At 36.8% G+C, this 14,160-nt stretch overlaps 1 protein-coding gene across 3 annotated transcripts in view; it reads left to right on the top strand.

Annotated features, from left to right (window-relative positions):
- The window catches only part of LOC149578141 (cytochrome c oxidase assembly protein CtaG / Cox11 family), a 119,014-nt gene that overhangs the window by 22,321 nt on the left and 82,533 nt on the right, over nt 1-14,160 (top strand). For all 3 annotated transcript variants that reach the window (XM_089827664.1, XM_089827669.1, XM_089827672.1), the window contains 2 exons: nt 12,670-13,093; nt 13,286-13,338. In XM_089827664.1, the coding sequence (XP_089683790.1) occupies nt 12,670-13,093; nt 13,286-13,338 (477 nt within the window). The remainder of the gene's footprint in view (nt 1-12,669; nt 13,094-13,285; nt 13,339-14,160) is intronic.

Raw genomic sequence — 14,160 nt, 5'->3', positions numbered from 1 at the left:
TCATTTGCACATCTTCTTCCAAGGGTTTGAGATCGAGATCTCATCTACTTATACCTCTTTGGGCGTTAGATTCTCAGGACCCTGTTTCAGTATGAGACTGAGCATGCAACCGCGGGTGAACAAGGTCCTTGGTTCCCTTGCATTGCTTGAGAGACTGTGTTTTTGACATCACTTACAGGACACCACATCTAAGTTGCCTCTTATGGATTCTTTGATTAGACTGACGATCCTTTTTGGCTCTATGGTGTGGGATCACTCCTCCTTGGCCTCTGATTGGGCTTCTATTGAGTTGGTCCAGATGCTTGTCCTTCAACACATTATCAAATGCCACTAGTCTACACCTACCGGTATCATTTTTGCTGAGTTCAGGACGCACCACCTTAAACTTGGTGCCATCTTCCACTTGACATGGTTTTTGCATTGTCTTTGGGGCTTTGTTGACTTAGCCGAGGGCTGCCCTAGATATTCCTGCTTGGCCTACCGCTTCTCAGAGATGATCATTGTGACTAACCCTATTGGCCAAGCCTGGTGCTGGTATGCACAAGCTTTGACTCTTCTTGGTTCGGTGGGCATCGATATTGATCGTTTATCTCCCTAACAATACTCGCTAGATGCCCCTGCTCATCTCCTCCCTACCTAGTCGAAGTTGAATAGGTATGTTAGGATGGAAATCTACAGGAGGTATATTTACATGACTTGGACTGAGCCCCTGGGGGGGCTCCATCCCAGGATGGCCTTTTATGTTGAACACTACGTTGAAATTTAGGACAAGATCATTGTTTTCCCCTCTTATGTTGGCAATGTTGGACTCATGCCCAACACATGCCTCTGGGCTCCTTTAGAGTGGGCTCCCAATGGCTTCTAATTCAGATAGAGCACTAGATAGATAGAGATCATCGGGTTTGCCAACTTTACGACATGGGGGTTATGAAGACTGAGTGGCATTTCCTATTCCACTGCTCCGTTTAGTATGAGATTGGTGGGAGGCTCCATTGTTTGTTCAAAGATTGTTGGTCACTTGCTTACTTTTTCTAAACATGGACTAGCAGTGTCTGGTGGTCTACCGTCTTGATTCCATCCCTCTTCATGATCATTCTTTATTGCTTTAGTCTACCTCGAGATCTTGGCCGGTTCAACTTATAACCTCCTTCATGCCGATATCCTTCCCTAAAACAAGTGTTTGCTAGACCACTTGACTTCGATTTATACCAAGACTATGATATCTTGTAGTGACTACACACCTCAACGAAAACCCTCTTTTACTTGTTCTCGGAGACAACCCCAAATCACCCCCCTCACCCTGGTAGGCACCCTTCTATGCAGGGGTACTTCCCTGTGGTTGGGTGTACTCTTAGTTGGTGGCCCCCGCTTTCCTCGACTTTTGATTGCTCAATGGTGTTTGTAGTTCTTCCTTTTTGTTTCTTGTTTGTTTGCTTTTCCCAGGGCACTTTTTGGTTTTCCTTTGGCTTGTTGTGTCTTGGTTGTAACTTTCTACCCCTTAGACCCTTTGTTGGTCTGTAATTAGACATCAATAAATTATCTCATCTTACCTTATCTTCATCTTCTTCATCATCATCTTCTTCTTTTTTGACATTAGTTGACTTAGTAATAGAGCTAAGGCCAATGGGATTAGCTACAACAATAATAGTATTGGTGTTAACATCTTCAAAATCTTCAATTGCAAGCTAAGAAGTGAAAGTATTCATGTCTGCAAGCCCTTCATTAATATGCCACCTCTTTGTCTCCCCTTCTTTGTATTCTTTACTCTTGTGTGAGACGAGGCACAAGTTGTAATGCACAAATACTAAGTTCTTTGCTCTTTTTGATTGTAACCTATTGCACTTCACTGAGTGGATGAAAGAATATTTGCGCCAATTTCTTTTTGATGCAGATGAACTAGCAACCTATGAAGACTCGAAAAATTAAAAATTAAAATAAAATTATCAAATCTCGATTCTTATAATTTCTCGCAATAGATAAAGACAAAATAAACTACTAGTAGTTTAAAAAAAATTAAACTTGTGATATAATTTTGATTGCAAGAGGCTGCAACATTTGGAATCTTTGCTATTAGAATCTTTCCTAAACTGAGCATCCTTCCTAAACTGATGATGAAGAGCATCATTACTTAGACATTTTGCATCCACAAACTATGTGAGCTCATCTGTAATCAAATCTCGCATATCTTAGACATTTTGCATCCACAAACTATGTGAGCTCATCAAATCTCGCATATCTTCATTAGGAAAGAGTCTTTCAAATGCTGCCTTGTATCCATCAGACACTTCTAAATTTCTATAGGGCGTTAGCCTTCCTAGTAGATTAGTATATTGGGTGCTATAGTATTTGGGCATCAATGCATATGCAAGCAAATGTAGTGGCCATTTTGTTCCATCGTTCTACAACAATTACTTGCCATTGTTTGAAGGTCTTTTGAGGATCTTGCTCTTTTTCATTTACAATTTGCTTGATCTTCTCAAGCATTGAGTCTATGCTATCATAAATCTCGCCAAGGCAAGGCCTATCCATGTCAGTATACTTAAGCATGCTCATAATGGGCTTGATGAACTTAATGAGATATTCCAGACGTTCCCATTATAAGTCATCCATAATCCTAAGCGTTATTTTGGCTTCCCTCTCAGTATTGCTTTGCCTCCATATAGCGCAAGTGCTGCTGATTACCATATTGGAAAGTGCCTCTTTCACTTGCACGAGTCGTCTCAAGACAATTAAATTTGATGCAAAATGCATCTCGACAACCTTTAACATAAAATAGAGCAAAAAAAATATAACTATTAGATACGTACTTCAGAAAAGAATACACATTACATAATTAAAAAAAATCACAAATTGCAAGTGACTATTTTTTATATTAAATTACCAACTTGGGTTCAAGTTCACTTACCTTCAATAACTCCAAACGTGAGAACGTTTTGAATATTCCTTTAGTCATGTAGTCGTTCGTGATGAACATTTGGATGTCTTCAGCCTCTGCATACACCTCCTTGATCCGCTCAATATTGTTCCCAATCTTTTGTAGCAAAAGATTGAGTGAATGGACCATTCAAGGTGTCCAAAAAATATGTTGATCTCTCTTCAACCAACAAACCAGCAACTCTACAATTCTTTGCATTGTCCGTTAATGACTTGGACAATGTTTCTAGTATCCACTGGGTCAATGGCAGAGATGAGAATATGAGTAGCAAATGACCCGTATCTTATTTGCGCCTCAAAATCCACTGCTTTAAAAAACATTGTCTGTTTAAGGAACGCTGCCAAACCATTGATCAATGGACGATTTCTAGGATCGTTCCACCTGTTTGAAACAATTGTTACCCTTGAGTCAATCCATGAATCTTTTATGGGCTTCGATTGCTCATCAATCAGCTTGACCTCTTGATCCAACAAGGTGATTCATACTCTCTCAAAATCAGCTCCTGAATGCCTTGAAGGAGCTTCATTAGCACTTCTCAACATCTCTTCCAATATGGAGAGCGAACAACAATAAAAGACAACCCATTTGCATACAAGCATCTTGCCACATCAATGTTAGCAATTTTCCTACTCTAATTTTGAAATGTAGTTTCTAGTGATCCCTTTCTTTTGTGTGTAAGGTGTGCTTCATTTTGAGAATTAAGGGCAGCTGAGGTAGAATAGAAGGGATGATATTTTATCACAACATTTGTGGTGGATTTCATCCCCTTTTCTTTTTAAAAAAACTTTTATTGCTACTGCCATCGATTGTATTACATCTACATTCTTCTCTCTCTTCTGCTATCTCACGCTCTTGAATATATTTTAATACTTTTGAATTTGGTACATTTGCATTTTTTTTTTCCAGGACATTTCTTGACTCCTCTTCCAGGGTATCGACACAAATGGCCTATTACACGAAAAATATGAATTATTTCTTTCTGCATCACAACCCCGCCATTTCCAATGGAAAACACCATCTCGTGGAAGAGGACTTACAATATCCACATGCTTCAACAAGGGAGTTTCATAATGGGGTACTATTCTTTGTTCGATATTACCTACTGAGGAAGAGGTGAATCTGATTGTAGTTCCTTTTCCTATGGCAAGAAATTGTATACATATTCAATACAAAACTTAAATGCAAGAGAAAGTTATTTTTGGAAAACAATGGCTAGATCTTATGGAGAATGAAAGATAAATGAGAAAAAAAAGCTTAAACAAAAACAAAAAGAAAATGGAACCAGGACTTACCTCTTCCACTCATTGTAAGCTTGCGAAGGTGTAGGAATGAGGCACAAGCACTTCAAGATAGCTCACAAACCAATCTTCCAACTCCTCCTTGCACAACCAAACTCTTGCTCAACCACCTATTTGCTTTTGCTTAGATAGACTAACCTACTTGTACAACACAAATAAGAGTTAGAAGCCAACATAAGCATTTCTTTTACACTTATTAGGGTTAAGGATGTGAAAACTTTATTAAATTTGGAAAAAGACAACTTTTTGGCCATCTACGAGGCCTAGTTTGCCCAAGTTTGCTCGTGGTTCAATTTGGGCTAGACCAATTCTCGTGGGTTCACGAGTCCTTGCTTGCAGTTTGAATTGGGCTACTAAAAAGCGAACCTTGGTCGGACCAGATTGCGAACTGTACTTAGATTGGGTACTTGTTCATACCTAGGCTGGTCCGGTGGAGGGGGAGGACTAGGGTAACCTACCTTAAAACCCTACATACTTTTTTTGTGCAATAACAAATAGAAAAAGTGAGGAAAAGTGATTTTTTTTTGAGGGTCATTGTGTATTCCTATTTAATGTCGAGTCTTAATAAAGAACTCACACATTTTGATATGTGACTTGTGTTGAGTTAGCCTACTATGTGTTGCCAGAGGAGCTTGGGATATTGGAGAATTCATATCTGAATTTTATTTTTCCTAAAAAGTCCTTGAAACTCAATCATCAAGAGTGTGTTACTTGTCCATATCTTAGGGACTGGTGTTGCTCATTCCTTTGAATAAGGAAATATTTGGAGTCAAGGTGTTGTGTTTGGTTAAACAAACCTTACTTTGTTCATTCCTTTCTTTAGGTCTTGGAGACTTTTTAGTTTCATATTCATTAGTCATTGTACGAAGAGTTGAGTTCTTCTGATTGTGACAATTGCTACAAACTTAGTTACTTATGGTTGAAAAACATAATCTATTCACTCTTAGGTTTTTAAAATACAATAGCCGATGAATGATGATTCCCTTGTCTCAATGTAGGTAGTTGGCAATTAGTTAATATATCTAACGTTGCTTCGTCATTGAGCAAATCAAGCCCTTAAAGGCTTTTCACTTGAGTTCCAAGGGTTTGAGGGACAAGTTAATTCGAATTTTGAATAAAAAAATAATAAACCTTGGGTCATATTGATCCAGCTTAGACATTAGGCAAAAATAGGCATCGTCTTTCATTGATATCTCTATGGTTTGAGGGATTGATAAATTCCTTTGTAAAAAATAACTTGAACTAGATTTCTTAGAGTTGAATGTGGTTTACTTGAAGTATTCAGGAGTAGCAAGCTCAGGTCCATGCCTTAATGCTCTTGAGCTCATAGTAATGAGACTTGCTGTGAGTCAGGCAAGTCATCCGAGTCAGCGAGTCAAGTTACCTCAGCTGGTCAAAATGACCCGTGACCTTGGCTCGGCGGGTCAACTCAGCTGACTCGATTGTCTCGGCTGACTCGCCTAGTTGACTCGGCTGACTCAACTGAGCTGATTCTTAATTTTTTTGCCTTTGTAGTTACATAATCGATGTACGTTACATATGTGATCAAATTACCTTCTATTTTATGATGTTATTGTGTCTTTAATCTGTATTCAAGAATGCGTGCATGGAATTAATTTAAATCCAAATAAATCTCTAAATTTCAAGGGTTTTATCACTTTGTTGAGTCACTATCGAGTCACAGGTGAGTCTGAGCCGGGTCATGAGTCAAGTTACCCTTGCCGAGTCCGAGCCGGGTCTGAGTCTCGTTACTTTGCTTGAGCTTTTGGATTGTGACACTTGTCACTATTTCAAACTTGATCTTGACCTAAATGTTTAAATTAAACTAGGGAATTTATAATGAAAAAGCATTTGTTGACATAGTGGTCAGCACCTCCTTGGAGATTTGTGACATGGCTAAACTGCCTCCCGTGTGATGGAGCCTTAAATTCAAAATTTTAAAGCATCCATTTGAGCCATTTTTTATGAGTATCAGCCTCCATGATTAAAATCCATTTCTGCAATGCATTTGAAGATGATGACGATCGTGTTCATGAACTGATAAAGTTATTTAAAGATGGAGAGCTCCTTGATTAGATATTGAAGTCAAAAGGATAAGTACTAATATTAATCTGATGCAGCCGGCCTGTTCATTAGTCAAAGGAAATTTTAGCATATGTTGTGCAAAGTCAGGATTGAAGGACGTACCTAGATCATTAATCTACTCCATGATATCAATATGGGTACAATTTAAATGGCAACCGGAGACAGAAATTTGCTGAGAGAAAGAGTTGAAGCATATCTAATTCTGGATAGTTGTATAGCCTGAACACCTACAGTAATACTTTCTGAGTTTTTCTACTAGTCGATATGAAGGTAATAATGATGTAAATACCAGTTAGAGATGGTGCAAATTAGTGGAATAACAAATAGGCTTGAGGTAGATCTGCAAGCAAATAAAACTATTGAATTGCTAAAAAAAAACTTGAGTAACTTCATTGCAGAACTTGTGGATCAGGGTTATTAATCTATCTCTCTAAATATTAAGATACATAAGCTAACTACTGAGTTTGGGTAGAGAGTTGGAAAACTAGTTGAACCTATGAAGAAAGTTGAACAGGTTAAATGGAGATGCAGCATAAAACCTTGTTGCAAGTTTGTTCCTTGGTTTTCACATCCTATGAACTTATGAAGTATTCAAACATCCTCACTGGACCTATCAATGAGACTTACTAAGTCCTGGTTTATACTCTCCTATGCCAAGCAGATCCTGTGTATTACAGTCAGTGGATTAATGTAGAATCATTACAAAACAAGAATCATGACTACGACATCCAATAATTTAAATGCTAAGGAATGAGCAAAATTATTATGAGCTTGCAGAAGTCTGCAAAGCACACTAATATGCTGGCTTCTCAAAAAGGAAAGGTTGCTCATATTGGAAATATGAAGTCGAAGCTGAATTTGGAAACTAATAAATCAAGTATAGATGATCATGATGCTTTTTTGCAAGATGAAAAATGTCCAAAATTCGATGCAGACTGGTATAACTATCCTAATGATGACCAAGAGTGGCCAATAGAGAAGGCATTGAGAGAATGAACTCCCGTGAGCTTTAGTTGAGATCCTTATCAGAAGAAATGTTCACTTCAACCTTATTCAGGGCAAACAAAGGCAGTAAAGGACATGAACAAATGCCGTATAAGGAAAATTTGAGGACAGTAAATTCCAAACCTTCAGACGTTTGCATCCTCGCCGTGGAAGAAGACACATCTGAAGCATGTGATAGGTATCAAGTATTCTGGCACAATAGCACATGCGAAATCTATGTGAGACGACAAAGAAAAGCAACAATGATAATCTCTGTGGCAACCATTTGAGAAATGCAACCGTGTTCAAAGATTTTAGGCAACGATCAATATAAAAAACACATATTGCATAGCCATGTCAAATTTGCCATGCCACCCTGGATGTTTTGAGAAAACCAAAGTGAATTGAGTATAGAATGGCAAAAGCAGTGACAGTAATATATGTGAAACGACAACTTAATTGGCTTTAAATAGCAAGGAAAAATACAGGTGATGATAAAAACACCAATTATTTATAAAAATCAATATCGTCTCCAGAAGAAGAGTTATGAACTTGTCCAGCCCACAAGTATCTGCTCCAGCGAAATTACCTTCATACTTTGATAGGGTTTGAAGATTGGCAAAGGGATCCACGAATCACATTTTTGTGTTGGAAATAATGGTTTCAATAATACAAAATCTAACAGTATTTTGTGTATTGCAGGTTTGAGCATGGACTCGGATTTTCTTTGGGCCACCGGAGTGCAGAGATAAGGACGAACTGCCATTTGCGGATGATTCAAAACGATTAAAACTCCCTCCGAATGCTAGAAGAAATATATCAAGGAATTTGGCAGTTGCTCTGGAATGATTTAGGTCACCTGATAATCCTAGGAGTTATTGTTTTAAAACAAATACAAAATTTAAATAATAATTAGTGCAGTTATAGTTATTAAGCTGGGATTAGTTTTTTTTTGAGGGGATGCGATGGTTGAGTGAATTGCTCTTCATTCTCTATAAATATATGATGTAAAATTAAACAAAGCCCACCGTTCAGATATACAAGAAACTCTCTACATTTTTGAAGTATATATGTTATTGAGATTCCTTCCTTGGAAGAAATTGAATTTTGAACCAAGCTCCTAGATATTGAATGATTGGGCATATATTTCGATATTGTGTGAGATAAAATTATGTTGAGTGGAGCATCAACATTTGAGTGTCTTCAATATGATTTTTCCTACAATATAATCAATAAGATTTTTATTTGCTTTAGAGTTAAATTCTTATATAGTTCGTCCTTTATGATAATCTTTATTTTCTATTAATAATTTGTTATTAGGATAAGTGGATCAAATTATTCATTGTTGTTTAAACCCGATAAATACAAATATTGTGAAATATTATAATTGTTTCTTTATTTGTATCTATTTTGTCTCTATAAGGGTTAAAACATTATAGACTATTTCAAATACGCATAAATACAAAGTGATTTGACGCATCCTAATAATTGAATTGTTTATAGATTTAATATAAATAGTATCATAGAGTTGTATGTGAAAACATATAGTATTGACTCTATCGCCCTTTTAAATTTCAGCATTGATCATTAACTTGCTTATGATTTTCAATCTAATCTCTTTCTTTTAAGGGTTTGATATCTATTTGTTTTATTAATTCACTTTTAATCTTATTTCAGCATTCACAAGTTTATTAAAATAATCGTATTTTCGAAGATTAATACTCACTTTTAGCTATCCAAAAGTTTCCTTAACCTCTTGCCATTTTGGGAAATTGTTTTTGCATTGAATCTATATGATATAAACGTCTCGGATCCAAGTTTGTTATCAAGGTTTAGGTGCACTGGCCTTGGTTTTTAGAGTCAGAAACACAGGGGATTTGGATCGCATCGATCAATTCCGTCAAGTTGGCCATTACCAGTTGGATATCCCAGCATTGAGTGGGCAAGGCTCGTAGGATTCCAATTTGCGGTTTTGGGAACCAACACCGTGGTTGGGTTAAATTTGGCATTTGTATTGGGCATTAACAACTCAAGCTTTTGGTGCAAGGACAAATGATTCCAACAATTGGTATTAGAGCCTTGGGTCACGGGTTTGAGTCTCCTATCAATGGGTGCTGAAGGCTTAGTTGGTGCTAAGGGGAAAATTGTTGACTTGGTGTTCAACACCTCCTTGAAGATTCTTGACATGGCTTAACTACTTCCCGCGGGTCAGGTTAAATTTGACATTTGTGTCGGGCATTAATAGTTTGAGCTTTTGGTGTGACAGCAAATGATTCCAACATCTAAGACAATTACTCCTAAAATAAATTCTTCTTTAGATTCTAGGAAGATCAAAACTCAAGGCTACGGTTGATAAAACTTAATGAGCTGAGAGTTTTGTAAGTCTTACAATTGTTGAGATTTTGGACCTTGAGGTTTCAAGTTATTTGAAACACAACTTTAACCTCTCTTGGGAAAATGCTTTAGTACACAATTTGAATCAAACAACATGATTGCATCCAAAAGTCCACATCCTTATGGGCATACACATTTGACAGCTGTATGAATCATTAGGATTTCATTAAGAATCTTAACTCTTTGTGAAGAACATCCTTCACTCAAGGTTCTTAGGATGGCAAAGTTTGGGACCTTGATGTTGTAATGAGTTTGAGGATTTCTATCACAATGATAGCACTCCTTTGGTTCTCATCCCTTTTGTTGATCAGGATCTTACAAATTTAAACTTGGCATCTCAAACGGTCTGAGCTGTTAAATATTGATAGCTGCAGGAGCTATCGTAGTTACCTGCGATGGTTTTTCTTTCTGCAACTGTAATCTTCATCAGTGTTGATGCTTCATTGTTGGCTGACTGAAAAATTTCATTCAATTCAATCCAGTCATTCGAATAAAGACTTTTTATAGTAGAGAGGATCTCAGGACGATTGAAGAGGCTTATTCTTGGTCATTGTAATTTTTTCTTAGAGCCATGTGCGTACATGACTGTTGGACATACAAGAGTTTCATCTTGTGTATTGTTGACAAGCCAAGAGTCGTGCCTTTTGAAGACTGCAAGGAGCCTATACCATGAGCAACCGAATGTTCTCAATCTTACATACTGTTGGAGATTGAAGTTTCATTTGTGTGCTGTGGCAGTCAAAAGTCTAAGCATCGGATTTTCTTGTTCAACAAATATTGAGATTTTATTGAGAACTCTAGTCTGTTGCTTGGTTTGATACAGAGACTGTTGACATTCATTTTGAAGTTTGAGAATACTGTTCATTTTTTAGTAGCGTGTATCATCATTCTTGCTGTTGTAGCAATTATTCTGAGACTATTCTTTTCACAGGTTGCTGCTGTAGGGATGTATTGAGTCTGCAGTTTATCAGTTTGTTCATGTCAAATGTTTGTCTGCAGGAGATAGTGGGTTGTTGTTCATTATTATTACTGTTGTAGTATTCTTCATATGTGTTGTTCATCAAGTTGTAGATTAATTATTATTGTAAAGAGGGTATAGTGTTAAAGCTCAAAAGGTTGTAAGCTCAGTTCCGAGACTCTCTGATTATTATTCAATAAAGAAGTTCATTTTGGTCTGGCTGGGTTTTTCCCTCAAGTTGGAGGGTTTTCTTAGGTACGTTCTTTCTCCAGTGTTCATGTGTTTTTACTAATCTGCTATTTGTTTTATGCTTTTTTGGTTAAAAATTTCAATATGATCATGCATTCAAAAAATTCAAACCCAAGATATCAGAGGCTTTGAGAGTGCTCAGAGTTTGGGGGAAAATCACTCCAAAAATAAAAAAAAATGGGTATGATTAATAAAATTCCTGATTTTGTGACATTTAGTGGAATAATCTTAAAACGCAAGTTGATTTAGGGAAAGCAAAAACATATCAGTGGAGTTTTGTCAGTGATTCAATATTTAGGGCTTGTCACAAGCTCGGGGCTTTGGTTACTACTATTAGAAAACTTTCTTAGGCTTGGGCCATAACAACCCAAGTATATGCACCAGGAATCACACCAAGGCATCCTAAAATACAAGACTCAAAAGCTGATTTCACGATGGCGTTGGTAATATAAAACATTATGGTTGGTTTTCATTGACCTAGAAAATCCCTTTCAAATTCGTTATCGAGTTACCAGTCTTTTGAGCAAGAGCTACAAGATACAAATGAGTCAATTATAGCTATCTTTGCCATAATGGATGCTCAAAATAACTTGGGTTGTCTGAGATCCTGGGCTGCTTTTTTGTATGAAATGCTTTATTTATCAGGGAATCCATTTCTTATACTTCTCTTACTGTTTTCCATTGCCCTTGCTTTGGATATTGTGTAGCTTGAGTAACATAGTATTGCATATGTTTGATGGTATTACAGTTGATCTAAAAACAATGAAATTATTCGGAAGAATATAAAATTTTAATCTTGAAGCATTTAAAGATGAATTGAGGGTTCTTTATAGAATTGCAAACAAAGTAGATGAAGACTCATTATTATATGCCTCGTGCTGGTATGAGCATTGTTTGATGAGATTACAGACAATGAAACTGTACACATATTATCAGACAGGAAAGCTTGCTATGACCACTGCCACTCGTGTTCTTGTAGGAACTTCTCAGTATCCTTTAATGCTTGGATCAGTTTTGAAATACAAAGAGTCTCTTTATGAAACCTCCAATTATAAAACTTCATTTAGGATGACATAAACATGGAATTCATGTGAAGAGGTTCCATTTAGTACTCAAAGGTCAGATACTACTAAATGGTCTCAGAAGTTATCAGCAGGCCAAGCTGGTGCTAATAAATCACAAGCTAAACCTTTTTAGGACTTGTCAAGATCTTGGGGTTTTGGTTAAAAACCTTCTTAGGCTTGGGCCATAACAACCCAAGTATATGTACTAGGAATTACACTGAAGCAGCCTAAAAGACAAGTCTCAAAAGCTGCTTTTACCACGGTGTTGGTAATCCAAAACATTAAGGTTGACTTCCTTGACCTAGCAAATCCCTCTCAAATTCCTTACAAAGTTACTAGTCTTTTGAACAAGAGTTGCAAGACACAAATGAATCAATTATAGCTATCTTTGCCATAATGGATTCTCAAAATAACTTGGTTTGTCCAAGATCCTGGGCTTCTTTTTTGTGTAAAATGCTTTATTTATTGAGGAATCCATTTCTTATACTTCTCTTAGTGTTTTCCATTGCCCTTGCTTTGGATATTTTGTAGCTTGAGTAACATGGTATTGAATATGTTTGATGGTATTACAGTTCTAAAAAGAATGAAATTATTTGGAAGAATATAAAATTTTAATCTTGAAGCATTTAAAGCTGAATTGAGCATTATTTATAGCATTGCATGCAAAGTAGATGAAGAGTCGTTATTAAATCCCTCTTGCAGGAATGAACATTGTTTCATGAGATTACAGACAATGAAACTGTACACATATCACCAGACAGGACAATTTGCTATGATCACTCCCACTTGTGTTCTTAGAGGAACTTGTCAGTATCCTTTAATGCTTGGATCAGTTTTGAAATACAAAGCGTTTCTGTATGAAACCTCCAATTATAAAACTTCATTCAGGATGACACAACCTTGGAATTCATGTAAAGTGGCTCGATTTAGTACTCAAAAGTCAGATGCTATTGAAGGGTCTCAGAAGTTATCAGCACGCGAAGTTGGTGGTAAAAAATCACAAGCTACACTCCTGTATCTTCTTGCACTGGTTGTGGCAATGGTGGGTTCCACTTATGCTGCAGTTCCTCTGTATCGGAAGTTTTGCCAAGCTACAGGATATGGTGGCACTGTCCAGAGGCGTGAGGTAAGTTTTTAGCATATATACGAGTTTGTACATATCATGCATTGGTAATTTCTGCACTGCATGAATGTTGGATCTTCTAATTTTTCTAGTTGCAGCTTTGACAAAATGAATTCGGGAAGGATTCTTGTTGAAAGGATTTTTTGTCTTCCTGAAGTATGTTCATTTGTTGTGACAAGGTCTGAGTCTCTGCAGACTGTTGAGGAAAAAATTGCGCGGCATGCAGAAGGAGGGACCAAAACATCACGGTATGTGGAGAGAGTTGTTTGGATTTCACTTTTTTTGTCATGAGAAAGTTTGATGATAGAGGATTCTATTCATGAAATTCTTACTTGTTTCCTGTGTGTTTACCTCACTTTCAGCATGAAGCCGCTTTTGCTTTGTGAAATTTACAAGTTCAGTTTAAAAACTTAATACTTTTATTTCTTTTAAGGTATTGCACTAGACAATACCATTGAAAAAAATAAGTGAGACTGGAATTAGTTTCCTATTAGATTGAATTGATTCTGAAGTTCAGAAAGGCCAATGCTAAGAATAAATATTACCAAGATAATTTTTAACACAGTCCAAGTAACTACTATACTTGTTTTTATAAGAACTGCCACGCTACCAGGAGTGAGCAGTACACAGTGCCAAATATGATCCATCTGGCCAAGAATTCTTTGTCTAGAACTGAAGCAACCTCTGACAAAGCACATTGCTTGTGTTTGCAAATGCTCAGAGAGGAATTTCACTCAAGTCAATGACATCCAGCACATTAATGAACAATTCTTCAGTAATGACATTGTAAGGGGCATCATGAATGAAATATCCTTAATATAAACTTTTTCTAATGACAGATGTAACTTTCAAGCAGACCAAGAAATGATTTATTCTATGAAACTTTCACAAATTATAGACTATTCGATTGGGAATTTCTTAACATACAATATGTGTTCTTATTACCCAGACTATAAAATTAAACTCAAACCAGAGATAACATTAATTGCCATGATTTGAATGCATGGTGTACCAATCATTCTATCAGGTTCAGATTAAAATCTCAGACAAAAGCTAGCATGAATTGGGTG

The sequence above is a fragment of the Cupressus sempervirens genome, chromosome 1 (assembly GCF_028749045.1).
Source record: "Cupressus sempervirens isolate cs-2001-9-10 chromosome 1, ASM2874904v1, whole genome shotgun sequence".
Classification (NCBI taxonomy): domain Eukaryota; kingdom Viridiplantae; phylum Streptophyta; class Pinopsida; order Cupressales; family Cupressaceae; genus Cupressus; species Cupressus sempervirens.
This window is presented reverse-complemented; position numbering and strand designations above follow the sequence as displayed.